Source organism: Microtus ochrogaster, linkage group LG4 (assembly GCF_000317375.1).
Source record: "Microtus ochrogaster isolate Prairie Vole_2 linkage group LG4, MicOch1.0, whole genome shotgun sequence".
NCBI lineage: Eukaryota > Metazoa > Chordata > Mammalia > Rodentia > Cricetidae > Microtus > Microtus ochrogaster.
The window spans coordinates 17,936,041-17,964,008 of NC_022030.1; the positions used below are offsets into that span (position 1 = coordinate 17,936,041).

The 27,968-nt window shown below is 42.4% G+C and overlaps 1 protein-coding gene across 1 annotated transcript in view; it reads left to right on the forward strand.

The window, feature by feature from the left end:
- The window catches only part of Arhgap35 (Rho GTPase activating protein 35), a 112,607-nt gene that overhangs the window by 37,096 nt on the left and 47,543 nt on the right, over positions 1 to 27,968 (forward strand). Inside the window, exons 2-3 of the mRNA XM_005361050.3 lie at positions 11,501 to 15,374; positions 27,490 to 27,634. Coding sequence (XP_005361107.1) covers positions 11,694 to 15,374; positions 27,490 to 27,634 — 3,826 coding nt within the window. The 5' untranslated portion in view covers positions 11,501 to 11,693. The remainder of the gene's footprint in view (positions 1 to 11,500; positions 15,375 to 27,489; positions 27,635 to 27,968) is intronic.

A 27,968-nucleotide genomic window follows, 5' to 3' on the forward strand; every position in this document is an offset into this window, starting at 1 on the left:
CTGTATAGATCGAGCTAGTCTTGACCGCATCTTGCATCTTGAACTCACAGACATCATCTTGCTGCTGCCTCCCAAGTGCTAAGAAATTTTCAAACAAAAAAAATTGCAAGATTATGTGGTTTTTTTTTTTTTTTTTTTTTTGTTAATACGTGTTTGCTTGTTTTTAGAAACAGTGTTGGTATCCTATGCCTTCATGGGGCAAGGAACAGATCCAAAGCATTTCTCCAGCTCAGTTCAAGTACTTCATCCATAGTATTCCCTTTGTATTAAAGCACTGTAGACCGCAGCTAAAGCACAGATATAGCATTTTATTTAGAAATGGCAACCGCAGTGATTTCCAAGCTTCATTGCATATTAGAGTCACTTTTAGAGATGTATTAAAAATGATGCTGAACAAATCTATGAGGAATCACAGTTTTTCTTATTGTGCATGTGTGTATGAGATAGAGACTAAAGGGGAATGGGAGCTGTGCGTGTACCATGGTGCTCATGTGGAGGTCAGACAAAAACTTTCTTGATTATGAAAGTTAGACTTTAATGGCTAAACTCTCTCTCCAGCCCACGAGAACAAGTTTTGGCAGCCATTTCTCTCACTTGCTGAGGCGGGATCTCTTTTGTTTGCTTCCATGCTGTATATTCCAGGCTACCTGGCCACTGAACTTCTGCATGATTCTAATATCCATGTCCCATCTCACCATAGGATTGCAGATTCACACCATCTTGTATTCATCTTTACTCTTATTTTTTACTTATTTGAGAATTTCTAACAATGAGTATACTGTATTTGCATCATTTCTGCTCCCCTCCCTCCCATTTCCAGCTCCTCCATATCACCACTTGAATTTATGACCTCTTCTAAAATTATTTCTGGGTACACACACACACTAGAATATAAGTGTTTTAAAGCAAATGGTGAGGGCTGACAGGATGTGGCTAAAGGTGCTTGCCACCAAGCTTGATGACCTGACTTTGATGCCTGAAGTCCACATGATAGTAGGGAACTCCCACAAGTTGTCTTCTCAATGACACATATGCATCATAATATACATGTCCCCCAACCAGGAAAAATGTAATACAAAATAATTTTATAGGTTTTATTTTCTATTTCACAATCTGAGTAAAATCGATCTTAAGGTAAGGATAAGGCTCACTTGTTTCATTTTTTTTTTTAATTTGGTAAGGATACCCAAATGCACTGTGTCAGTGGCTAGATAGGCTGTGTCATGTGTGGTTTATTGAAATGCTTTTAAGTTTGGACTTGCTTAGGTTTTATGTTGCCTTTTGTGTTTAATGCTTGTACAGTGTATCCTAAATACTGGTCTTTGTTTTCCTTGCCATAAGTCTGAGAATATGGAAATAAACTCTTTTGATCTTTGCACATGTGTCCATATAGACCCAGACACATACTGCTCAGTACTTTGTGTCATTCTCCCAGCTCCACTTTCTTAGGAGCAGCATTCTCCCAAGTGGATAGATGATAGTGTATCCTTCAGCTTCTGGGACTATTGTAATAGTTATAGGACACTGTCTAAGCATTACTAGAACTCGAAATTCCTTAGAGTCAGCCTTAGGGAGAAGAGTGCCTCTTGTTCCTAAGGACTCCTCTACACCTACCCAAGGAGTGACTAACCTAGATGTCTTGGATTCTCAAATTATGCCTTTCAGTACAGGGATAGCTTCAGTCAGTGAACCAGACTGATCTGCAACCTTCTGGGTCCTGGGATTAAACTTGTATGCCGCTGTGTTTTCTTATACAACCAGCAGACCAGCTTTCTGGTAGTTCAAACATGTGTCTGATAATTTTGCTAACTTTTACCTTCAGTAACTGAGCACAGTGAACACATCTGACTCCATGTCTTCCAAGATCACAGTGGCCACCCAGGAATCCAATTTCCTCACCTCCTACCCTTGATTTTCTTTCCCGGTCCATATTTCTGTGAACCAGCATTATCCTAGGAAGTCTCTTTCTCTCTCTGTTGTCGTTTGTCTTCTTTTTAGAAACAGAGTTTCTCTGTGTTTAGCCTGTCCTGGAATTTGCTCCTTAGACCAGGTTGGCCTCAAACTCAGAGACCCACCTGTCTTTGCCTCCCAAGTGCTGAGATTAAAGGTGTGCCCTGCCACTGTCCAGCACCTGTCTGCCTTTTTTTAAAGACCTTTTTTCTGTGTATAAGTATTTTGATGAGTATTTTGGCCTACACACACACACACACACACACACACACACACACACACACACACACACACACACCCACCCCACACACATCATGGGCATGATATACCTGCAGAAGTCAGAAGAGTTCATCAGATTCCCTAGAACTGGAGTTAGGGGTGGTTGTGAGCCACCATGTGGATGCTAGGAATCCAACTTGGGTCCTCTGCAAGAGCAACAAGCACTCTAAATCACTGAGACAATCTCTTCAACATCCCTGCCCCCCCCCCTTAAAAAGCAGAACAAACATCTTTATTAGGGCAAATGGGGAAAATAAACTCCTGAGAGTGAAAAGAGCTCTGAGGGGAAATACTCTCTTTCTGGTTTTTGAGACAGGATGTAGCAGAATTGGCCCCAATATGTAGCCCAAGATGACCTTGAACTCTTGACCCTTCTGTGTCCACTGTACAAGAACTGGCATGTGCCTCCACATCCGGCTCAGCAAATCCCTGTTATGACACCAATTCTGAGAAAACAGGAATAAATATAAACTCTGTTTTTTTTCTCACTATACAATTTTAACATCAGAAATGTAGAAGATCACCCCCATCCCCACCTACCCATCAAGCAAGCAGTCTGTTCCGCAGCAGACACCAGCAGGTCTTTCAGATTAGATGCAGCCCTAATATTGTATACCCAGGGATAATGTCACGTCTCAGGTTTAGGGCTTAGTCAATTAAGAGTCTTCCTTGCTTCCCATGAAAGTCCTAGTATTTTATTTTACTCATACTCTGTACACCAGTCTTCCCATGGCCCTTTTGTTTTGGTTTAATTTTACCAGAGTGGTCCACAAAGCAGCACACTGTTGATGTTATAAAGGATGAGATGGAGAGGGCAGGGTAAGTTGGAAGGGATATTATAGAGTGGCCATGCATCTAACCTCCTTAAACTTCGATGTTGTCAGTTGTATGAAGCTGGCTGAGCCCTCTCCTTTGGTTTTATGGAGCTTCTGAAGATAGGCGTGATTAATTAGATTATTGACTGTGTTCAGCTCTGTAGAGGCTGGAAATACAGATCTCAGTCTAATCCTGCCCTGGTTTTCCCTGTGAACTGCTTCCCTTCTAAAGTCATCATCATGCAAAATAACATTTGTTTCTGTGAAGATTTTAAAGGTTTTAGTAATAAGCCAGAAGACAGGAACAAAATCAGATACATATTTTACAACATAACAGGCAGGTAACCCAGAGAGATCCTGTAAATCAGGAAGAGCAGTTCCTCAGGTTCTGATTTGTCTTTGTTTATTTTCGCCTTATACTTTCATGAGATAGGCTGGCTAGAATTCTGAAGCTGCCTGGTTGCAGCTGCTGAGGATAAAGTTTAAGGAAGTACTTTTGCTGAAACAGCTCCCTTCATTGATCATGGGAATCTGATTCTGTCCTCTGAATAATTTGGCTTAGAAATGTTGTTGCTTTAGGACCAGTTTGTAGAGTTTGGCTACCCTCAAAACTTGAGAATTGTGTTGAGGGTGGTAAAAAGACATGTTGTACTGAATGTGGACTGGTAAGAACATCATCGTAGTTCTGTCCCCAACCCTGGAATTCAGGGTACTTTCACCAGGACTCAGGAATACGAGTGTAGAGGGGCTGTTGGCAAATACACAGAGCAGAATCTTAGCAGAAGGTTAATCTAACAGAAAATTAGAATCATTCATGGCTACTTTTTGAAAATCTAACTTTAGGCCAGAGTATTTTCAAAACAGACATGAGTTTCCAGTTTTTTATCGAATACTTGGCGATTCCTGATGCTTTGCAGGCTTCCTAAACTTTCTGGAGTCTGCTGTAGCATGACTAAGAGTACACGTGCCCAACGTTCATGACTAGAGAGGTAACACTTAATTCAGTCTTTCTTAAAATCTAGAGGACATATTTTAGAGGTGCGTGCATGCGTATGTGTGTGTGCTGTATTATGTATGTATGTATGTATATAGTTAGATTCCCTAGCTGTAAGAACCTTTTCCTTCCACAGAAGGGAGGGGTCAGATCCATAGCCTGTATTGCTTTCTTTGCAAACCTATGGTTTTCCACACAACACACCCAGATACTTTTAGTTCAGCTCTTACTGGGCTGAAAGGTAAAATTATAATTGCCATGTTCAAACTTCTTCTAAAAAGAGTTTAGGTGGCAATATTACCAACAGAATATGGGACTGACGATAAGGCTCAGTTGCTTGCTTACCTAGTATACATGAAGCCCTTGATTAGCACCCCATCCATTGGCTGAGGTGGTATATGCTTGTAATCCCGGTAACTCTATAGAGTGACTTAAGGTCATCCTCAGCTACATTGTCAGTTTGAAGCTAATTTGAGACTCTGTCTCAAAAAAATAAAATAACAAAAATAAATACAATAACATCAAAGGGAGAAAGGCATCATTTCCTTAATTTGAACATTTCCTTAAGTGTCTTTCAGCCTTCTTAGATTCCTCTGTGGAAAGTTCTCTGTTTAGGTCTGTATTCCTTTTTTTTTTTTTTTTTACTGGATTATGTGATTGATCTTTTGATGGCCAATTTCTTGAGTTCTTTGTACATTTTGGAGATCAGACCTCTGTCTGATGTGGGGTTAGTGAAGATCTTTTCCCATTCTGTAGGCTGTCGTTTTGTCTTGTTGACTGTGTCTCTTTGCTTTACAGAAGCTTTTCAGTTTCAGGAGTAGGTCCCAATTATTAATTGTTTCTCTCAGTGTCTGTGCTGCTGGGGTTATATTTAGGAAGAGGTTCCCTGTACCAATGCGTTCAAGTGTACTTCCCACTTTCTCCTCTTCTATAAGGTTCAGTGTGGCTGGCTTTATGTTGAGGTCTTTGATCCATTTGGACTTGAGTTTTGTGCATGGTGATAGATATGGGTCTATTTTTATGCCAGCACCACTTGTTGAATATGTTTTCTTTTTTCCATTTAATATTTTTTGCTTCTTTATCAAAGATCAGGTGTTCGAAGATGTGTGGATTGATATCCGGGTCTTCTATTCAATTCCATTGGTCCTCTTGTCTGTTCTTACGCCAATACCCCAGCCTGGGTCTTGAACACCAGTTCTGACCTCTTCCTCCTGAGGACTGAGGTTACTGCTACTCTGTTGTTGTTTTAATGGTGTTAAGGATTGAACCCATGGTCTCTCATACTATGCAAATATTCTAGCACTGAGCTACAGCCCCAATGTGTTTTGCTTTGTTTGTTTTTTATCTTTTGGAGTCAGGGTCTGAGTTGTCCAAGTAAGTCTTAAACTTGTGTTTTTGCTTACTCTCCCGAGTGCTGGAGTTCTAGATGTGCACTGTGACACCTGGTTTGTGCTCCCTGCTTTATTTTCCTATAAGGGACAGGGAATCTGCTCTTGCTTGTTTCTCTGAAGCTGAGTAACAGACATTTTACTGGCTGATGGTGATTGACACCTGAAACACACCCAGAAACTGAGATTGAAGAGGGGGTTAGGAGATGCCTTTCTGTTGTGATGCTTACATGGCTCCATTCTTTTCCCAGCTGGGATGAAGGAAAATGACAGTACTAAGTGCTGTGCTTTTCAAGAGTAGTGGCCCATGGAACTTTTTTTCTAGCTATAATTGGTGCCATTTGGGGGTTGTTGCATAGTTTCATATTTAGACACTGTAGTTTTAATTATGGATAGAGGTAAGAATTCTATGTCAGGGGGCTGGAGAGATGGCTCAGTGGTTAAGAGCATTGCCTGCTCTTCCAAAGGTCCTGAGTTCAATTCCCGGCAACCACATGGTGGCTCACAACCATCTGTAATGAGGTCTGGTGCCCTCTTCTGGCCTGCAGACATACACACAGACAGAATATTGTATACATAATAAATAAATAAATAAATAAGTAAATAAATAAATAAAATAATGGGAAATGTTTTTTAAAAAAAAGAATTCTATGTCATTTGGGTCATTCTAGACTAGAGCTCAGGAACATGTGTTACTGTGAGTGGTGTGTGTAGGTGTTTTGTCAGAGAATACACCTTCAGGCACAGCCCCTGACCTCCTCTTCACCTTGACTCCTAGCACTAAATGTTGAGCTTTTAGGCTCTGTGTTTTGTTGGTTTTCCTAGTATCAGTATTTCCACAGAATTCAGTAATCCAAGGATTTACTATTTTTTAACCTTTTAATAGATTTTTTTCTGTTGATTTGTTTTTATATTTTTTTTGAGACAAGTTATATGACTAAGGGTGGCCAGGAACCTACAGCAGCTTGGGTTCATTTTACTTATTTTTTTTTTAGAGTTAGTTTATGTGTATGAATGTTCACCATATGAATGCTAGGGAGTTACTGATGGTTGTAAGCCACCATGTGGGCACTGAGAATCTAACTCTGGTACTCTGCAAAAGCAAAAGGTAGTTTTAACCACAGAGTCATCTCTCCAGCCCCGGGGTTAGTTTTAAAGATGTGTTTTTCCTGTTTTCACTCTCAACTTCTGAAAGGACTAGTACTGGAAAATCACTGGAATGCATATTTTGTTACTTAGTTTCTCATTAAGAATTGTTTTTCAGCCAGGTTTGGTGGTGCACGCTTTTAATCCCAGCACTCTGAGACAGAGGCAAGTAGATCCTGTGAGTTCGAGGCCAGCCTGGTATACAAAGGGAGTAGAGCAACCTTGTCTCTTAAAGGAAAAAATAGTTGTTTCTCACCAGATATAAGTTTGAGGACATTGAACATTGTGAAGTCTTGGACACGCCTTCCTTGTTCTCTCTTCTCTTTTTATGGTCTTTTGATCCCTAAGTTTAGTGGCTCTAATTTTTTTTAGCTACCTCTTTGAAAAGTTGAACGTGTATGTGGGCAGGCACTTAAAGTTATTTCCTCTAAACTAAGTGTTTGAGACATCCTTAGATTTATAACCAGCTTTGTTTACTGTGTAATTCAGTCCAATTGAGGAACTAGTAAAACCACATTATTCAGACATCAAAGCTGAAAGTGCAGTTACACCAAGGAACTTATTAGGTTCCTAACAAGTAGAAGTTATCAGGTGTTCGAAAATTAACTACTTCCATGCCACCTGATTTTTAAGTTTTGGTAACGTTTTTGCTTGTGAACATAATTTGGAGTTTAAATTATAAGTTATATTTAGACATGGTGGCACATACCTGCCTGAAATCCTAATGTGCCCAGAAGGCTGAGCAGGAGTTAGAGTTCAAGGCCCGCCTCAGTTACTAATGAGTCCCTGTCTCAAAACAGCAGCAAAACTGCATACATATTAGTAGCTATCCTCTTCAGAGTTGACTGTTCTATACATTCCAGCTTTCTGCAGCTAAGACCATCCTGCCATTTAAAAATTATAACTAAGCAAAGACTGAACAAGTGATGCATTTTTGCTTCAAATTTGAGCCAGTGTTTTTGTTGTTTTATTGTTGTTCCCTGGGGTTTCTGGAAAGGGATGTTATTGGACCCACTGTACAGAGAGCTGAGTCACAGATTGCCAGTTCCATGCAGTTGGTCACTCCAAGGAGGATGCTGTTACTAAGTACGTTTCAAGATAGGTAAGTTTGAGACCTGTGACCCCAGTGAAAGGGTCATTCGACCTCTCGCCGCAAAGGGTCATGACCAACAGGTTAAGAACCACCGGTCAAGAGAGATAGCTCAACAGTTAAGAATATTTGTTGCTCTCGCAGAGAACCTGAGTTTTTTTTTTCTCCTCAACACCCGCATGGTGGCTCACAAACATCCATAACTCCATTTCTGGGGGAATCCTCTTCTGACCTCCATGGGCGTCAGGTATGCACAAGTTGTACATACATGCATGTAGACAAAACACTTATACTCATAAAATAAAAATCTTTAAAAACGTTTAAAGATATTTCTTGACATTTCTGCGAGGCACACAAAAGCATGAAGTTTATAGCAATGCCAGCTTCCTACTAGATGTAAATGAGATTCAAAAAAAATTGGCCTGTTTGCTCTCAGGAGACTGTTTGCTTGGCTACAGACTTGGCAGTCACACAGTCACACCTTAGTGTGCAAGTAAATGTCCATGCCACAGAATAGTAGGTGTCAAAGGCCTATGTGTACAGAGGTAGCCAAGGGCAGTTCGTTTTATTTACTTCAGCTGAAAGGTTACTGAAGACTTTGTGATACCATAATAGCTTGCTAATGACTGAAATTGTTAAAATTTTGGATCCCTTATAGTGCCTCTCCTCTGCCCCACACTTGCCACTTCCTGTCCTGGCCAGTGAAAGACTGCATTAGCCACATGAGGGTGGCGCACGCCTTCAATCCCAGACTCTGGAGGCAGAGGCAGGTGGATCTCTTGAGTTTAAGGGCAGCCTGGTCTACAGAGTTCCAGGACAACCACAGGGAAGAGGGGAAAGGCTACATTAAGTCTAGAAGGCTAGTTTTCAAGGGCCTTGCATATCCTTTATAATCACTGTAGTACTCATTCCTCTGTAAGAATTGCAGATGGAGAAAACAGCAGCGAACTTGAAAACTATAGGGCTTTTTATGAGAGGAACCCATGCATATTTACACTCTTGAGAATTTGTCATTGATAACAGTAAGAACAACACAAAAGAATTTCATGTTATTGCTGTGATGAAACACCGTGACCAAAAGCAACTAGTGGAGGAAAGGGTTTATTTTACTCACACCATTCCATTTAACAGTTGATTATCAAAAGCAGTGAGGGCAATAATTCACTGGGCAGGAAGCTGATGCAGAGGCCTTGGAGAAGTGCTGTTACTGGCTTGTTCATCATGGCTTGTTCAACTGCTTTATTGAAAAGTTCAGAACCACCAGCCCAGGAATGCCACCACCGACAATGAGCTGGGCCCTCCCCCATCAATCACTAATTTAAAAAAGGACTTACAGCCAAATCTTATGGAGACATTTTTTTTTCAATTGAAGTTTCCTCCTTTTGGATAATTCTTAACTTGTGTCAAGTTGACCTAAAACTAGCCAGCACACATACTTTAATCCCGATTTATCTATTAACATTTTGTCCGCAGTGGTTTTGTTTAGAAAGGTTCTCATATGACCCATGTTGATCTGAAACTGGCTTTGCCTATGACCTTGCATAGCCAGATCTTCTGCCTGCACCCCTCAAGTGTTAGGATTTCAGTCAGGCACTACTACTTCCAGTTTATATGGGGTGAGGATCAAGCCCAGGGTTTCTTTCATGCTAGGCAAGCATGAAAGTCACAGCCCTAGTCCCTCCTTGGCATTCTTACTCTTTCACAAAGAGATTTTTTTCCTGAACATTTACATTCATTTTGGCTCTTCCCCCCAAAAAATACTTTAAAAGTAGGGATACTTTATCTTAGTATAGCCGTCCACTTCATAAACACTTGTATTGATTTTTTTTCTGATTTATCTTTTCTACTCAAGTGTTCTATCACTGATCTACATCCCTCACCCCGATTAATTTTAATGTGTAAAAGACATATAACAAAAAATTAGCCAATTTTAGTACATAGTTCATAAGTGTTAAAACTGTTAATAATATTTTACCACTACCACCGCCCATCCCTGTGACTTCATTCTTTGTGTGAATGCAGGGTCCCTGTTCACTCCTTCTCTCAGCCATGGCAACCAGCATTGCACCTCCTTGTTCTGACAACTCTTAAAATAGAAACAGTCTACTGTTATAAATTGTCTTCAGAATTGAGTGTATGTATTGTGTATGTGCACGTATAGATGTGTTTGTGTGCATGCATGCAACAATATGTGTGTACAGTCAAAGTATCTGCTTAATGGGGTTACATCTCCTTTGATAGGCTTGGTAGCTATCTCTCATCTCTGCGCTACCCACCATTGCTCATGGGAGTCTTTTGCCCTAGGTTTTCTTCTACATTTTGTAGTTTTAGGTTTTTGATCCATTTAGAGTTTTTGTTTGTTTGCTTGGTTGGTGGTGTTTTTTGTTTGTTTTTTGAGTCTTCTGTGTAGTCTTGAATACCCTAAAATTCACTATGTGTACCAACCTGACCTTGGATTCAGAGAGATTTGTATGCCTCTAAATGCTTAAGGGATTAAAAGTGTGCTCCACCACACACTACTAGAGTTGGGGTTTTTGTTGATGTTATTGTTATTGTTGTTGTTGTTTAATTGAAGTGCCTATCACATGCTAGATAAACATTCTTACATCTGAGTCACATCCCCAGCTCTAATGTTAGCTTCTGTATATGATATGTAGATAAAGACCTACCTCTGTCCTTTCCTGTGTGAAGATCCACTTTCCTCAGCACCAGCTTTCAAAGTCTATCCTTTCTCCCAATGAATGGGCTCAACAGCCTTGTCAAAAGTCAGTTAGCCAGGTAGGCATGGTGGCAGAAACAGATGGATCTCTGTGAGTTTAAGTCCAGCCTGATTTACATTGTGAATTTCAGGGCTACATAAGTGGGACCCTGTCTCAAACCATAACCCCTCCCCTCCAAAAAAAGTCATTTGGTGATTATATATATATGAGTTTTCTGTTTCTTTTTCATTGGATCTATGTCTTTATGTCACTGCAGGACTGTTTTGATTGTTGTAGCTTTGTAGTAAATTTTGAAAGCAATATTGTGAGTCTTCCAGGAAGCTTTGCTCTTTCCTTCCTCCATTCTCATCTATCCTTCCCCTTCCTTCTCTGCTCAGGCTACTCCTGAACTGCTTCTCCTGCCTCTGTCTCCAAAGTGCTTCTGTACCAGACTGGTGATGTGAATTTTGATTACCTCCTTAAAGGTGTTGTCTGTTTTCTTTACTATAATTACTATTGAGAGCTTTTCCTGATAATTAATAGGCAGTTTTAGGAGACATTTGAATTATCTGTCAACATCCTGCCCCTCAAGATTTCCCTACATTTTACCTTCCATCATAGTTCTCATCTGATCCAACTGTATGGCTTTAGTTCATGTTTTTGTAGTGAGTTGTAATTTATTACTGTACAATTTCTTTGGTTCATAGATTAACCTAGACCTTACTCATAGGAGCCCCTTCAGGATGACATCGTTGCCCTTGTAAAATGTCCCTTTTTTTACCCTCTGAACCATCTCAATAACTCTGATGTCAGCCTTAATCACTCACCAAATATAAGACTTACTAAAGACATTCATTGGTTTACTAAATATTTGTTGGATTAAAAAAATACTTCTATTGTCTCAGGATACAGAGGCAGATGGATCTCTGTGAGTTCAGGCCAGACAGGTTTACAGAGCTAGTTCCAGGACAGCTAGGGCTTTTACACAGAGGAACCCTGTCTCAATAAAAGGCTAAATAAATAAATAAATAAATAAGGAAAGAAACAAAAACTTTTATCTATAATTTATTATAATTCAGTAGTTAAAGTAGAGTTTGGATATTGATGTGTTTTTTTTTTCTTTTACCCCCTCCATCTAGGCAGACATGTTGACTATTTGGCGATGAGAAGTAGTAAGAACTGACATCATACTGGTTTAGAACACTATGGGACCTGACACTTGTGCTGCTTTGGCAGCCGGCCTCCCCTAGCACTGCTGAGAAGCCCTCTTACTCTACTGCAGAACACTAATCTGATCTCGGAAGTAGTTGATTGTGGCAGGATGTTTCGAAGATGATGATGGCAAGAAAGCAAGATGTTCGAATCCCCACCTACAACATCAGCGTGGTGGGACTGTCTGGGACTGAGAAGGAGAAAGGCCAGTGTGGCATTGGAAAGTCTTGTCTGTGTAACCGCTTCGTGCGCCCAAGTGCAGATGATTTTCACCTGGACCACACTTCTGTCCTCAGTACCAGTGACTTTGGTGGACGGGTTGTTAATAATGACCACTTTCTCTACTGGGGAGAAGTTAGCCGCTCCCTGGAGGACTGTGTGGAATGTAAGATGCACATTGTGGAGCAGACTGAGTTCATTGACGATCAGACTTTTCAACCTCATCGAAGCACGGCACTGCAGCCATACATCAAGAGAGCTGCAGCCACCAAGCTCGCATCAGCTGAAAAACTCATGTATTTTTGCACTGACCAGCTGGGGTTGGAGCAGGACTTTGAGCAGAAACAGATGCCAGATGGAAAGCTGCTGGTTGACGGTTTCCTTCTGGGCATCGATGTTAGCAGGGGCATGAACAGGAACTTCGATGACCAGCTGAAGTTTGTCTCCAATCTCTATAATCAACTTGCAAAAACTAAAAAGCCCATAGTGGTAGTCCTGACTAAGTGTGATGAGGGTGTTGAGCGGTACATTAGAGATGCACATACTTTTGCCTTAAGCAAAAAGAACCTCCAGGTTGTAGAGACCTCAGCAAGATCCAATGTGAATGTGGACTTGGCTTTCAGTACTTTAGTGCAGCTCATTGATAAGAGTCGAGGAAAGACAAAAATCATTCCTTACTTTGAAGCTCTCAAGCAGCAGAGTCAGCAAATAGCTACAGCAAAGGACAAGTATGAGTGGTTGGTGAGCCGCATTGTGAAAAATCACAACGAGAACTGGCTGAATGTTAGCCGAAAGATGCAGGCATCCCCTGAGTACCAGGACTATGTGTACCTGGAAGGGACACAGAAGGCCAAGAAGCTCTTCCTGCAGCACATCCACCGCCTCAAGCACGAGCATATTGAGCGCCGGAGAAAGCTTTACCTGGCAGCCCTGCCATTGGCTTTTGAAGCCCTCATACCTAATCTAGATGAAATAGACCACCTGAGCTGCATTAAAGCCAAAAAACTCTTAGAGACCAAGCCAGAGTTCTTAAAGTGGTTTGTTGTGCTTGAAGAGACACCATGGGATGCCACCAGCCACATTGATAACATGGAAAATGAGCGGATTCCCTTTGACTTGATGGATACAGTCCCTGCTGAACAGCTGTATGAGACCCACTTGGAGAAGCTGAGGAATGAGAGGAAGAGAGCTGAGATGCGAAAGTCATTCAAAGAAAACTTGGAGACCTCTCCTTTCATTACTCCTGGGAAACCTTGGGAAGAGGCTCGTAGTTTTATTATGAATGAAGACTTTTACCAGTGGCTGGAAGAATCTGTGTATATGGACATCTATGGCAAGCACCAAAAACAGATTATAGACCGAGCAAAGGAAGAGTTCCAGGAGTTGCTTTTGGAGTACTCAGAATTGTTTTATGAGCTGGAACTAGATGCCAAACCCAGCAAGGAAAAGATGGGTGTCATCCAGGATGTTTTGGGAGAAGAACAGCGATTTAAAGCATTGCAGAAGCTCCAAGCAGAACGTGATGCTCTCATTCTGAAGCACATTCATTTTGTGTACCACCCCACAAAGGAGACATGCCCAAGCTGCCCAGCTTGTGTGGATGCTAAGATTGAACACTTGATTAGTTCTCGCTTTATCCGACCGTCTGATCGGAATCAGAAGAACTCTCTGTCTGACCCCAACATTGATAGAATCAATTTGGTTATCTTAGGCAAAGATGGCCTTGCCCGAGAATTAGCCAATGAAATTCGAGCTCTTTGTACAAATGATGACAAATATGTGATAGATGGTAAAATGTATGAGCTTTCCCTGAGGCCAATAGAGGGGAATGTCAGGCTCCCTGTGAACTCTTTCCAGACACCAACCTTCCAACCCCATGGCTGCCTCTGCCTTTACAATTCAAAGGAGTCTTTGTCCTATGTGGTAGAGAGTATAGAGAAGAGCAGAGAGTCCACACTGGGCAGGCGGGATAATCACTTAGTTCACCTCCCCTTGACCTTAATTTTAGTTAACAAGAGAGGGGACACAAGTGGAGAAACTCTGCACAGTTTAATACAACAAGGCCAACAGATCGCTAGCAAACTACAGTGTGTCTTTCTTGATCCTGCTTCTGCTGGCATTGGTTATGGACGCAACATTAATGAGAAGCAGATCAGTCAAGTTCTGAAGGGACTACTGGATTCTAAGCGCAACTTAAACCTGGTCAGCTCCACTGCTAGTATCAAAGACTTGGCTGATGTGGACCTCCGAATTGTCATGTGTCTGATGTGTGGTGATCCCTTTAGTGCAGATGACATACTCTCTCCTGTCCTGCAGGCCCAAACTTGTAAATCTTCGCACTGTGGGAGCAGCAACTCTGTTTTACTTGAACTTCCAATTGGACTACACAAGAAGCGAATTGAGCTATCTGTTCTTTCATACCATTCCTCGTTCAGCATCCGAAAGAGCCGGTTGGTTCATGGGTACATTGTTTTTTATTCAGCCAAACGTAAGGCCTCTTTGGCAATGTTGCGTGCCTTTCTTTGTGAAGTGCAGGATATCATCCCCATCCAGCTTGTTGCACTCACTGATGGCGCTATAGATGTCCTGGACAATGACTTAAGTAGAGAGCAACTGACAGAGGGGGAGGAAATTGCACAAGAAATTGATGGGAGGTTCACAAGCATCCCTTGTAGCCAGCCCCAGCATAAACTTGAGATCTTTCATCCCTTTTTTAAAGATGTGGTGGAGAAAAAGAACATAATCGAGGCCACACACATGTACGATAATGTTGCTGAGGCTTGCAGCACCACTGAAGAAGTGTTCAATTCCCCCAGGGCTGGGTCACCACTCTGCAACTCAAACTTGCAGGACTCAGAAGAAGATGTGGAGCCTCCATCGTACCACCTGTTTCGGGAAGATGCCACATTGCCCTCCCTGTCCAAAGACCATTCCAAGTTCTCTATGGAGCTGGAGGGAAATGACGGGCTGTCTTTCATAATGAGCAATTTTGAGAGTAAACTGAACAACAAAGTACCTCCACCAGTCAAACCAAAGCCTCCTGTCCATTTTGAGATCACAAAAGATCTGTCCTACCTAGACCAAGGCCATCGGGAGGGACAGAGGAAGTCTGTGTCTTCTAGCCCCTGGCTGCCTCAGGACGGGTTCGATCCTTCTGACTACGCAGAGCCAATAGATGCTGTGGTCAAGCCAAGGAATGAGGAAGAAAACATTTACTCTGTGCCCCACGACAGCACCCAGGGCAAGATCATCACCATTCGGAACATCAACAAAGCCCAGTCCAATGGCAGTGGCAATGGTTCTGATAGTGAAATGGACACAAGTTCTCTAGAGCGAGGCCGCAAGGTATCAGCTGTGACTAAGCCTGTGCTGTACAGGACAAGATGCACCCGGCTGGGGCGGTTTGCTAGTTACCGCACCAGCTTCAGTGTGGGGAGTGATGACGAGCTGGGACCCATCCGGAAGAAAGAGGAGGATCAGGCATCCCAAGGTTATAAAGGGGACAATGCTGTCATTCCATATGAAACAGATGAAGACCCTAGGAGGAGGAATATCCTTCGAAGTCTAAGGAGGAACACCAAGGTAAGACTCAATTTGGGATGAGTCAGTAGGGGTTTGCACAGCATCTTGTTGAGATTTGATTGATGATAGCAACTATTCAAGGACAACATGGTTTTAAAAAAAAAAAACACTGGATGTGAGCACATAAGCATGAGAGTGCATTTGTTCTTTGGCCTTATGGTAAGAACCAACCTTTGCATTAGATATCTACTACTGGCAGTTCTAATGTAGTTAGCACCTTGGATAGGTATCCTGGGCTTGCCTTTGCCTAGAACAGTAATTACCCAAATGAGCAGGTGGTGTAGAGCTCTTCATTGTCTTGACAAGTGGCCAAGCCAGTGACAGTACAGGTAGTCTTTCCTCCCTTAAAGACTGCAGATTTGCACCCTTTGGCCTGAACATACATCATCTATAGGCTCTCAAATGGTGCTTTCTCATGATCACAAAAGGGTACTACATTTTACATTAGTGAGTAGATGGTTCTCTGCACACACAAATCTGTGAATGTGATGAAATGGCAAAAAAAAAAAAAATCTCAGCATGGGATTTGTAAAATAGGATTTTACATCCCTTCATTCATCTCCATTCACTTCTTCCATTAGTGAGTCTCTGAACTTGAAGGGACCACAGGCATGACAGGGACAGGAACCAACAAGGGAAGGAAGAAGTTACTGGTAGTGTTTTACATGTCAGTAGCAGATAAAATGTCTTTTCTTGCTGTAGACTGCAACTTGGTGTTTACAATGCAGAGAGCTAGAGGCAGTGCCCTGTCCTCTTAGGCCTGGGCTTTGAGACAAAGTCTCTCTCTCTCTCTCTCTCTCTCTCTCTCTCTCTCTCTCTCTCTCACACACACACACACACACACACACACACACACACACACCCTCCCACTCCCCTCACCATTAGAACTGTTCAGAGAGTGACATCTTGGTCACTCTGACAGGGATATATACAGGTTGGTGCTCACGCTCCTCCCTGCCAAGAAACAGCAGAGATCAGTCACTTGTGAGGCTTTATAAATAAGGACCTCGGAGGGGGAAGTTGCCAGAAATGAATGCCTTAGAAGACACACCATATCAAAAGTATCTGGAGTACTGAGAGATAGCATAGAGGCCATTGTGGTAACCCAGGGCCCTGGGAGGTGGAGGAGCATGACACCATTGTGTTCTTGGTCATGCAGAGTGCTTCTCAGTCACTGCTGGCCGAGGCTTCCATGGCAGCCTTGTCTGTAGTATCAGAAAGGGCAGAGCCGTGTTGTGTGAATTGTGGGCCCCTTTTTTGAGTCTCTACATTCTTCGCATTTATAGTTTTTCTATAGCTTGTCTGTCTACTCTGGGGTCATATCTGCCTCTTGGATATTGTTCTTCAAAACTTGGAAAGAAGACCCAGTGAAAATAGTTCTTATTTAGAAAGCTAACCAACCTCCCTGTATTTCCCCCAAGTTTTCTTGTTTGATGATACCAAATCTGAGCATTTTGAACATTTTGGCTTCCTTCCACCTCCACTCCTGGTAAAAACTGTTGCTGGAACAGCTTATGTGAATGCTGACAGTCTTCTGATTAGTGGGGGTGTTTGCACACCTGGGAATTAAGAAGGTGGCATAATAGCACACTGAATTATAAGTCTTTTTCTGACTTCTGGCAATATTTTTAATACTGCAAATGATGCTTTGAAAACATCCCAGACTGGGGATGTAGCTCAGTTGTAAAGAGTGTGCTGAGCCTTTGGGAAACACTGGGTTCCAGTCCCAGTACCACATGAAACCAAGTATGCTAGAGGCAATCCTGGTCTGCAGAGTGAGGTCAGGACAACAAGTACTGTTACACAGAGAAGCCCTATCGGGGGTGGGGGCAGTGGTGCCCATCTATAATCCCAACATCGAAGAGATAGAGACAGGAGGATCCTACCAAACCTAAGGCCGGCATGGAACTTTTCTCAAAACAATCAAAATAAATAATTTTTTAAAAATTGTCAAATAAGACTTGATTTCTAGATCTCACTGTGGCAAAGGCTTTACTCAGAAGAAACAGTTTCTGTGTCTTGAGCTGTATCCCTGCTGGGGACCAGACATGTCCCCAGCTGCTGGATCAGCAGGCAAGAAGTACCAGCTTCCAGCCTGTCTTGAGTTATGTAGGCCACGCCTTTTTCCAAATCAGACAGAAATGGTTCCTCTGGCCTAAGAACCATGGCATGCCAGCAGTCATTTTAGGAGTATCCTTAGGGAAGAATGGGTAGAAGCTGGCATTGTGCTTCCCTGATTTGGAGAGGGGTTCTTTGGAATGAGCAGAGCTGCTTTGTCATCCCTGCAGAGAAAATGAAAGCCTTTGCCACAGAGCAGGCCTCCTGTTCGTACTGCTGCCATCGGGAATGCAGACTGACACTTGTTTTACTGGAAGAGCAAGATACCATCAGGGCAGAGAGTGCAAGCTACCCTCCGTGGGGGATTTATTCTTTGATTTTTATTGGCATGACAAAGCAGTACAGCATTTATTTGAAGTGAGGGGAAAGGCATTCTGGATTTCAGTAGACAACAACTCAGACCCTCCTGCAGGCCAAACTGTGGGGAAGTGCCCATCCCTCCCCCACCCCCGCTTCTCACCCAGGCCATAGCACCCAGGTAGGGTAGCCAGAGCTACACAGTGGCTATGAAGAGGTCATCTGTCTGCCAGGGAAGACCTGTGGGCAGAGCTAATGTTATGATGGCCCAGGTGGAGTGTGGGTTGATATTAGCTGCTGAGGCCCTGGGAATGAGGTCTTAGGGTCAGGTCCCAATTCCCTGCTTTCTCATTTGGACTTGAGCACATGATGTCCCTCCTCTGGTACCTTCTGTAAAAGGGAACATGATCCTCAGAGGGCTGAGTATTGTGGGCCAGAAGTTTGTGCTGTTTTCACCATGGAGATAGCTAGACCTGAAAGAGGGATGAGGCTGAAGCATAGCATAAGGTGACATGCCCCTGCAGCAGGTGGAACATGGCATTGTACCAGGGAGGAGGCTGCTGTGGGCCTCCTGACCACACCATTTCCTCTTTGGTGTAAGGTTAAACCCACAGTGATTCAGATGCTTACTCTGTACTCGCCTTGGCAACCACATTAATGAAGAGAGCTCTGCTCTGGGTACCAATGTGATAGGGGAAAGGGGGAAAAAAAACCCACTCAGTACTCTTCCTAATTTGCTAGATTAGTACCTTAGTCAGAGAGAGGGATGCTTTCATCTCTTCTAATGAAAGTACAGACAGTAAAGCCAATGCTCCTTTGCTCCTTCTTGGGTCATTTTCCCAACAGCACCATTCAGCAGCCCACCCTCAGTGGGAGCCTTCTGCACTCATCTGAATGAAATTGAAACTCTAAGATTGCACTTGGGTGGCTGTGAATAGAGCTTTGTCTAAAGCTGCTGCTGCTGCTGCTGCTCATGTCTCTGTCTCCCAAGGCTGTGCATTTGCAAAGATGAGATCGGGACCAGTAGCTCTTATTTTAAAGCCAAAAAGCAGGCCATAGAGCCTTGTTCCACACTTGTGCCCTTGGGGCTCATTCAGTTTGCTGAAATTTGGTGTGTTGACCACTGTTTAAAGGCTAGATATTATTGGCTGTTTACCCTTCTGTCAGATACGCTTTTTACTCTTGTGTTTAATAAAAAGACAAAACAGTGATAAAGAAAATCTTTCACTTACTGTAGCTGCCACATGACAAGACAACCTATTGAAAAGTGAACTGTTTGAATCACGCATTGTTTGGTCTATAAGGCACCAAGTAACCAGTTTGACAGTTTGTGTTCCCCCAGTGAATTGGCTTATTTCATTGGATTTAGTGAATTGGTTGGTTGTTATGGCTTTGTAGACACAGCTCTCGTTTTGTGAGGCCTAGAACGGAGTTTCTAGTTTCTAGTGTGAATGAAAACCAGCTGGGCAATTGGACTGCCCACACCCCTGGGAGGGATATTGGTTTTGACAGACAAGTAGAATATGATAAGAGCTCTTTGTAACTTGCTCAGAAAAATTCAGTGTATGCTTTTGAGCTTAGTCCTACTGAGTGAGGACTTCTAAATAAGTACTTTGACATCGGTGTACAAGCACCTTCACCCTTTTAGGAAGGCAGCATTTGGTTCAGTACTGAGACTTCAGTGAACACTTATCTCCTGCCTGGTGTTTTAGGTGTCCTAGATGTGGTAGTTATTTCATGTGTTCCTCAGTGATAGGTTCTGAACATAAACTTGTATGTATCTTAAGTAATTGGTGGGGAAGTACTAGATACTGAGGGGTTATTGAACAAAGTTTACTCTCAACTGAGACATCTAGGAAAGTTTCTTAAGAATTGATAATGTAAAGCTAACGTGGATGAAGCACCAAGCAGAGACAGACAATGAAGATGGAGAGTTCATGGGAAGAACTTCATCAGATACAGTGTGGAATTCAAAGTCAGGATGGGAGACCAGAATCTATTCATATGGAGTCTATAGTGTGATTGCCACAGAAATAGGATAGGTTTATGTTTTAACTTGTATGATTTATTTTTAACTCCAACATTATTTATTTCATAGTTGAGTTTATTTTGGAGCACATTTTGAAGGTATGGTCCATCCTGGTGGGGAAGGCATGGGAACAGTGTGGTTTCAGTAGGGTGGAAGTGTGAGGCTACTTTCTTCCTCATAGCTGGCTGGATCAGGAAGTAGAGCACATTCACGGCTCAGAGAGATTAAATACCTTCTCAGTCCGGGCATGGTAGTACTTGCCTGTAATTCCAGCACTTGGAGGTGAAGGTAGAATGATCAGTTCAAGATTAGCCTCAGCTGCATAGTAACTTGCAGGCTAGTCTGGCTACATGAGACCTTGTCCCAAAAACAAACACGTGAATGCATTGCCTGGTTTACCAACACTGCAATAGAGTGGGTGAACTTTTGAGGCCGGTTTTATAGCTGCCACTCCCATATGCAAGAAAGTTGCTAGTTTTCTTTCACTGTTCATGTGCACATGTTTAGACCAGTGAGCCCACTCACTTGTGTTCATTCAAACAGAGTCTAACTTTTATTAAGACCGTTTCTTTATGCTATCCCTCCTAAGGACAGCATGGTGCTGTTCTTTCTGCCTTCAGTGTCTAGTCAAGTAAGGTCAAAATAGGCATGGAGGGGCTGAATTAGCTATTGGAACATTAACAAGTTGTTTTAAATCCATGCCAGTGGATTTTCAGTTTATTTTATTCTCTCTCTCTCTCTCTCTCTCTCTCTCGGCAGTTTCTATGTAGCCCAGGCTGCCTCAAACTCACAGTCCTCCTGCCTGAGACTCCTGAGTGCTAGGATTATGTATACTGTCATGCCTGTTTTGTTTTTTTTTTTTTTTAGTTTATTTTAAGCCTAAAGAACTTTTGTAGTGTCCTTTTGGTGATAAAAATAGAACATCTTTTAACTATCTGCTTTAGCTTGCACACACCTGCTCCTTAAATAAAATAGGGAGTCCGGGTCCTCTTTTCAAAGGACAAAGAGTTGTTGTGATACTTCCCTAAGCCAACTGGTTCTCTTCCACCACCTGGTTATATAAAATTATCTCTGCACGACCCATGTGAGGTTAGCTCCAATCAGTGTGCATGGACCTATGCCTAGATCCAGCTGCCTTTTCTACCTTGCCCCCAGCTGCACTGGCCAAAAATTGAGCCTCAAGATCCTTAGCTTTGCCACACTCCTTCATTCTGCAGTGTGATGACACAGCTACCTTCCCTTTCCTTCATATAAGAGGGCTAGATGGTGATAACACCAGGGTTTGTGTTTCTTCCTGTTTTGCCCTAAATCAAGGTGCTATAAGCTGATAAGTGCCAGGAGTATGAATAACTTAATTGAAAGGGCCCCTTTGAAGCTCTATTGGAAACATAGAGGATAGTTGTTAATTAGAAAATTACAGTGTTGGCGATGAATGTGAGAAGGTGTGGGGAAAAGAGCCTTGAGTGGTGCTTTTTTATTTGTTTTGTTTTTCAAAACAAACTTTCACTATACTGTCCAAGCTGGCCTCAGACTCGGTCATCCTGCCTCTGACTTCCAAGTGCTAGAATTGCAGGTGTGAGCTAGTACACATAGCTGTAAGTCTGTTTTTAGGGAAACCAAGAAATCTGGAAAAGTGGAGACGTTATTTATTCTATCATCATCTGTCTAAAAGGAAAGGAGGAGATATCTGACTTAAGTTGGTCCTGCCTTTATCTGGGTCTTGACATTTCATCCTGGAGGAAGTAGTGTAGGCTATGGCTGTGAGGTTTCGGCACCTAGCTTCCTAGGGAATTGCTATTGCTTTGTTTGACCCACTTGAGGCACAGATGTGTGGGTCATTCTAGGGCTTGGCCTCTCCTGCTTTTTCTGGTTTGGCCTGCTAAGTGAATACCCCAAAAGAAGATGGATGTTGAGAGCACCTGCTGTGAGAGTGCTCCCTGTGATTCCCTAAAGAGGGACATGTGCCTTACTGGGACACAAGACATCTGGCAAGCCACTTGGGAGAATGGCATTTCCAGCTAAAATGTATTCAGTAACCCTTTAGATGCCAGAAGTGTTGGTAATATCAGAAGCCAGCCCAGAATTTGCCATGGCATTCCACAAACTGACTTCCTGATGAGGAAGGTTTAGAATAGTTGTTCAAGAATTCCTGTCTAATTTTATGATACTCTGGAGAACCTTCAGTTATCCAAATGTATTTGATGTATTTGACACTCTAATCTAGATGTATTTGACACTCTAATCCAGAGTTTAAAGCTTAAAAGAATGCATGTGAGGAGGTGGGGTGGAATTCTGTCACCCGACAAAGGGGATTGATATTCTCTAAATGCTATCTCATTCATAAATTGGAGGGTTAAACTGGATCTTGGACTCTTTGAGGTGAAAGAGATTAGCAGTCTAATTTATCTTTTATCCTGCTCTTATCTCTGGAGCACAACTGTACAAAATAAGCCTTCTCCTTATTAGTAGTAGATGGCTCTACAACTGTTTGAACATAACTGCTTTAGGGCTCTTTTTCCAGCTTGAAATTGCCTGATAGTAGCTGAAGATAGTGCCCCATGCCTATAGTCCCAGTGTTAGGGAGACAGGCAAGAGGATTCAAGACCTTAAAGCCACCCAGGACTATGCAAGATTCTGCCTTTTGAAATAATAATAAACATCATCATCTGGTGCTGGAGACAAATCTCAGAGATCAAGAGCACTTAATACTCTATCAGATGATCAGAGTTCAGTTCCCAGCACCTACATCAGATGGCTCACAGATGCCAGTAACTCCAGCTCCAGGGAATATGACACCACCGTCATCGTGGGCACACATAAACCCACACCCTGGGCTGGTTTGTTTTTGTTTGGTTTTTTTGTTTGTTTGTTTTTTATCAGGCTGACACAAGATAGAGTCATCTAAGAAGAGAGAATATCAATTGAAAAAAATGGCCCCATCATATTGGTCTACAGGGCATTCCTTGTTAGAAGGTCCCAGCCCACTGTGGGTAGTACCATCCCCAGGCAGGTAATCCTCAGGTACATAAAAAAGTAAACTAGTGTAGGGTATAGTATCACACACCTTTAATCTGAGCACTTGGAAAGCAGAGGCAGGTGGATCTCTGAGTTTGATGCTATGTACACCAAGCAAGCCAGGGCTAGCTAGCTGCATAGTGAGACCTTGTTTCAAAAACCAAAATAAGCGAAAGAAAGTAGAGGAAGACAGGAAGAGCCTTCCCCATGGTCTCTGCTCCAGTTCTCATATCTAGGTTCTTGCCTTAAGTTCCTGCCCTGACTTCCTTAAATGATGGACTGTAATAGGAATGTTGTAAACCAAGTAAAAACTCTTTCCTCCCCAGGTTGCTTGTGGTCTTATCACAGCAATAAACAGGAAGCTAACACATACACACAAATAAAAGACTTCCCTAGTAAATTTTGAGTAGACAAATATATATTACCTTTAGAAGTTTTCCAGATAGTTGGTGTGCTTTTATACTTTACTCAGCATCCATTTGCTCATTCTGCCTAACCCAAAAACTTACTTATATAAACTGTAGTGCTGTAAAGTACAAGTTCTGCAATCAGACCCACCTCGGTGGGATTTCCTTGGACTCATCTCCAGAGTTCCTCCCTTTCCTTTCCCTCCATCCTTCTCTCCCTTCTTTCTTTCCCCCCTCCTACTTTTGCTCCTCATTCTCCATTATTTTCTATGTAGGCTCAGGCATGCCTTGTGCCTATAGAGATGAGAGAGACAACTTTAAAGAATAGGTTTTCTGCTTCACCATGTAAGTCCTGAGAATAGAAAAGGCCCTCAGCATTAATAGCAGGTGCCTTTATCTGCTGGACCAGCTCAGTGGCTCCAGGGTTCTTAGTATGCATGCTTTTAGTGGGAGTGGGGTATTCTGGGGGTATGACCAACAGAAGCATGCTATTTCTGTGGACTCAGTGGTGGAGTGCTTGCCTATCTTCTCTGCTCTAGGTTCAATCTCTGGTACCACTAAAAAGAGAGAAACTTGGGATCTGGTGCTTAGAAAGTACTTAAGTGAGACAAACCTCTCTAGCCAGTGGCTTGGAAGCATACACATGAGCATCGCTTTGAGATGTATATTGTTTCAATTTGATTAGATTCTAGAACTAAAGCTAGAAAGCATCCCAGTGATGACTAGGAGAATCAGGGTCACCTCCTGCTTTTTGGTTCCACTCTTTCCCTTAGCACTTTATTTGGAAGTTTCAGTTTTACTGGGGAATAGTATTATCTTCATTTTGACCAAGAAATTGGGTGGGATTGATGGAAGTGGTTTTGTTGTTGTTGTTGTTGTTGTTGTTGTTGTTGTTGTTGTTGTTGTTTTAATACAGATGGTCAGTCACTGTTTATTCACACTTCAGAACTAACCTTTTAAATGGCAGAAACATTTACAGGAAGAATATTGCTTGATCCAAGGCTATGTGACTACAATAGTACACATCAGCTGAAAGGTCCTGCCCATAACACCATGTGACCAGGATGATGCTAGGAAGGTAGATAGTGATACAGTACTTGACCCAAACCACATCAGTCAGATTGAAACATAAAAATCTGTTTTTCTCTTTTGAAATAGGGTCTTACAGAAACCAACCTGGCCTCATACTTCTTACTTAGTCTAGGATGACCTTGAACTTTTGATCCTCTTCTACATCCAAGTGCTGTAATTAAAGGTGTGCACCACCACACCCGATTTTATATGGTGCTGGGCTTCAAACCCAGAGTTTTATGCAAGTTGGGCGAGTGTCCTACCAGTTGAGCCACGTCCCCAGCAGGTTAAATTCTTTGTGATGTGTGTGAGTTTTACTGTGTATTTTTAGTTGACCTTGGACTCACAGAGATCTGCCTACCCTTACCTTACTGCCATTCCAGGCTTTTTAATTTTTTTTTAATTCTTTAACTTTTTTTTTCTTTGTTGTTGTTTGTTGTTGTTTTGAGACAGGTTCTGGAACTCTGTATGTAGACCAGGCTGGTCTCAAACTGACAGAGGATCCACCTGCTTCTGCCTCCCGAGTGCTGGGACTAAAGGTGTGGACCACCATAGCAGCCTCTTTGACAATTTTCTACACCTACACACACACACACACACACACTCACTCACACTCACATGTATATACACACAATGTATCTTGATCATATCTACCTTCACCAAGCCCCCCATCCCCTAAACAACCCACTTAGCTTTCTTGTCTTTTTCTTTTTCTTTTTTTATTTAAACACCCTTGAGCCCAATTAGTGTTGCCTAACATGCACAGGAGCAACATATCTAGAAGGAAATTAACTTTCCCTCTCAGACCAGCCATCAATTGTCAGGCTCTTCAGCTAGATGGAGTCTTATAAGACCTCCCTCCATTCATGCTGGAAGTATTGCTGGTTTGCTCTTGTTTAGGTCTTGGGTAATACAGTAACTATAGCTGCTGTTACTTTGTAAGCACAATGATATGTCCTGTCCAGAAGTCAGCACTTGACAGCACCCTTCCCTCGTCCTTTGGTTCTTCCATTTTGTCTGTCTCCCTCTTCAAGATGTCCTCTGGACCTTGTGGGGTTTGATAATCAGTGTTCATTTAGAGCTGAGCCCTCACGCAACAGTCATTCATTCTCGGCACTTTGACAAGTTTTGAGTCTCTGTGTGTTGTCTGTCCTGCCTTTTCCAGCTGGAATTGTCACCAGGTTTACCGTACCAGAATTCCCTTCTGTGGAGCAGGCCTCAGATCCAATCAGAAAGCAATTGGTTACCCCCATAGCAGCCATGCCACTGTTGCACCTGTTGGTACATAATGTCTGGAAGCAAAGCTTAAACTCTTTATGTTGAGCTTTGTATAAGTATGGGTTATAGCATGCATCACACACTGCTGGACAGTCTAGATTTATCCATAAAGAAAAATCAGAAGTCACCAGTTTGCTTTTCCCTAAAGTCAGTACCTGCTTACCTCAAGAGCTGTGGCATGTGTTTGTCAGGGCCAAGCCACATGGGGGTCCATGAACCTCCACATTAACTTATTTAGCAGGCTAATGGTTGGGCTTTCTTTGCCCTTTGACTGTTTTCTGAAGTATTACCAGTTAGCAGCCCAGAATACTTTTTAATTTGCCTCTACCCTCTCTAATTCTAACTCCTAACTCCTACTTTCCACTCCCACCCCTCTAATTTGCACAGGAAGTTTTCAAAGAATCTCAGACTAAACAGGAAGTATCTTTTTCCCTTATAAGGAATACTAAAATGAATGAAAATGGGCAGAAGAAAAGGGAAAGGTTGATTGACCTGTGACCTCGCAGTTGGATATCTCCTTCTGTGGGTTTTGTGGAAAGATCCCTAAATAGATTTATAATCCATGCACATTGTTAAGGGGAATCATCTGCCCTTTTACATTGGGCTGAGCCACTTGGAAATGAAAACTGATTATTAGACTCACACTGCTCTAATTTACCTGTATTCTGTTGCCCTCTTATTAGATACTTGAAGAAAGATCGACATTCTAAACCCCGTTTCCTTGGCTTTGGGGAGTTTCCATTAGTATAAAACATGTCCCCTCCCCAAATATAAGCTTCAAAATAAAAGTACTAAATTCAGTGGGGGTGGGGAGTCACAGTTTGAGTGATTTTTGAGGCAGACTATTTCAGTCATTACTGTTAAATAACATGGGCTTTGGTAATCAAGCATTATCACTAATTGAGTCATTGAGGCCTATGGAGACTTTTTTTTTTTTTTTTTTTTTGGTTTTTCGAGACAGGGTTTCTCTGTGGCTTTGGAGCCTGTCTGGGAACTAGCTCTGTAGACCAGGCTGGTCTCCAACTCAGAGATCCGCCTGCCTCTGCCTCCCAAGTGCTGGGATTAAAGGCGTGCGCCACCACGGCCCGGCTGAGACTTCTTTTTCTTGAAAAAGTGAAAGGTTGTGAGATTTTAAAGAAAGTGTATGTGGGACTTGTTTGGTAACATAGTAAAATCTCAGTGGCTATCATTGCCCTGCTGACTGCTTCGTTAGGAATAAAAGAATAGACAGAATTACATTGTAGCCCAGGCTAGCCTGGTGCTCTTGCTGGTCCCACCCCTGCCTCCCAAGGACTGAATTTATAGGCATGGGCCTGGGTTATGTTATTTTGTTTGTTTGTTTGTTTGATTAGTTGGCTTTACCATTTCCTAATGTGGAAAACACCAGGAATTAACCCCAGGCTAATGTATCAAAGGGAATCCTCATTTGAGACAGCTCTGACAGAATACGTGCTGTCTCTTTTCTGGAAAGAGGAAGTTACTAGTTTTTGGACCCATGTTTGATCTTTCCGAGGCATCAGCCATCTCTGAGTATATACCATTTATTATTATGTAGATTATTTGGAAAACTTCCTGTTTACTCCAGTGTGTCCCCAGTGGAGGATGTGGATGCCATTATGTTGTTACTTTATTGAGTAAACTTGGCCAGCTTCTTATAAACATCTTTGTTCTAATAATGCACTCTCACACTAAAGGTGTGACTGTGTGACAACTTTCCAGTATCTTATGTGATATTTGGAGGCTAGAAAATGCTATTAAGGAGATGAGCAAATTTGGATCTGTTTGTCCTCTTGAAATCTTTTCAGTACTTTGTTACCAACTGCCAGTTCCTCTTTGGAACCCTTGCAGATACTTATGATACTCACTTTGTTTTGTGCTTCCTTTTTTCTTTCCTGGACAGAAACCAAAGCCCAAACCCCGACCATCCATCACGAAGGCAACCTGGGAGAGTAACTATTTTGGGGTGCCCTTAACAACTGTGGTGACTCCAGAGAAGCCAATTCCCATTTTTATTGAAAGATGCATTGAGTACATTGAAGCCACAGGTAAGCATCTCCCACAGCAAATAGTACCTTCCACTCCCTGCAGGGAGCTTCCAAGAGGGCTGGGATTTGTGAACTTTCTGGAAATGAGAGATGCTAACAGAAAGGCGCTGGGTGATCTGACCACTGAAGCTTCAATCGGAAGGCTAGTGTGGCACTAAGGAGACTTAAAATATGTGGGAGCAGTTCTGTCCTCAGACCTGTCCTCACATAGCTTTAGCGTGTGGTTAGTTTTTTTGGTAGTTTGTGTTGTTTTGTGTCCCCTTGTGGGTCTGTAGATTGCATGAGGTCAGAGTAAGGGCTTTATATGGAACACATATTACACTCAATAATAGGA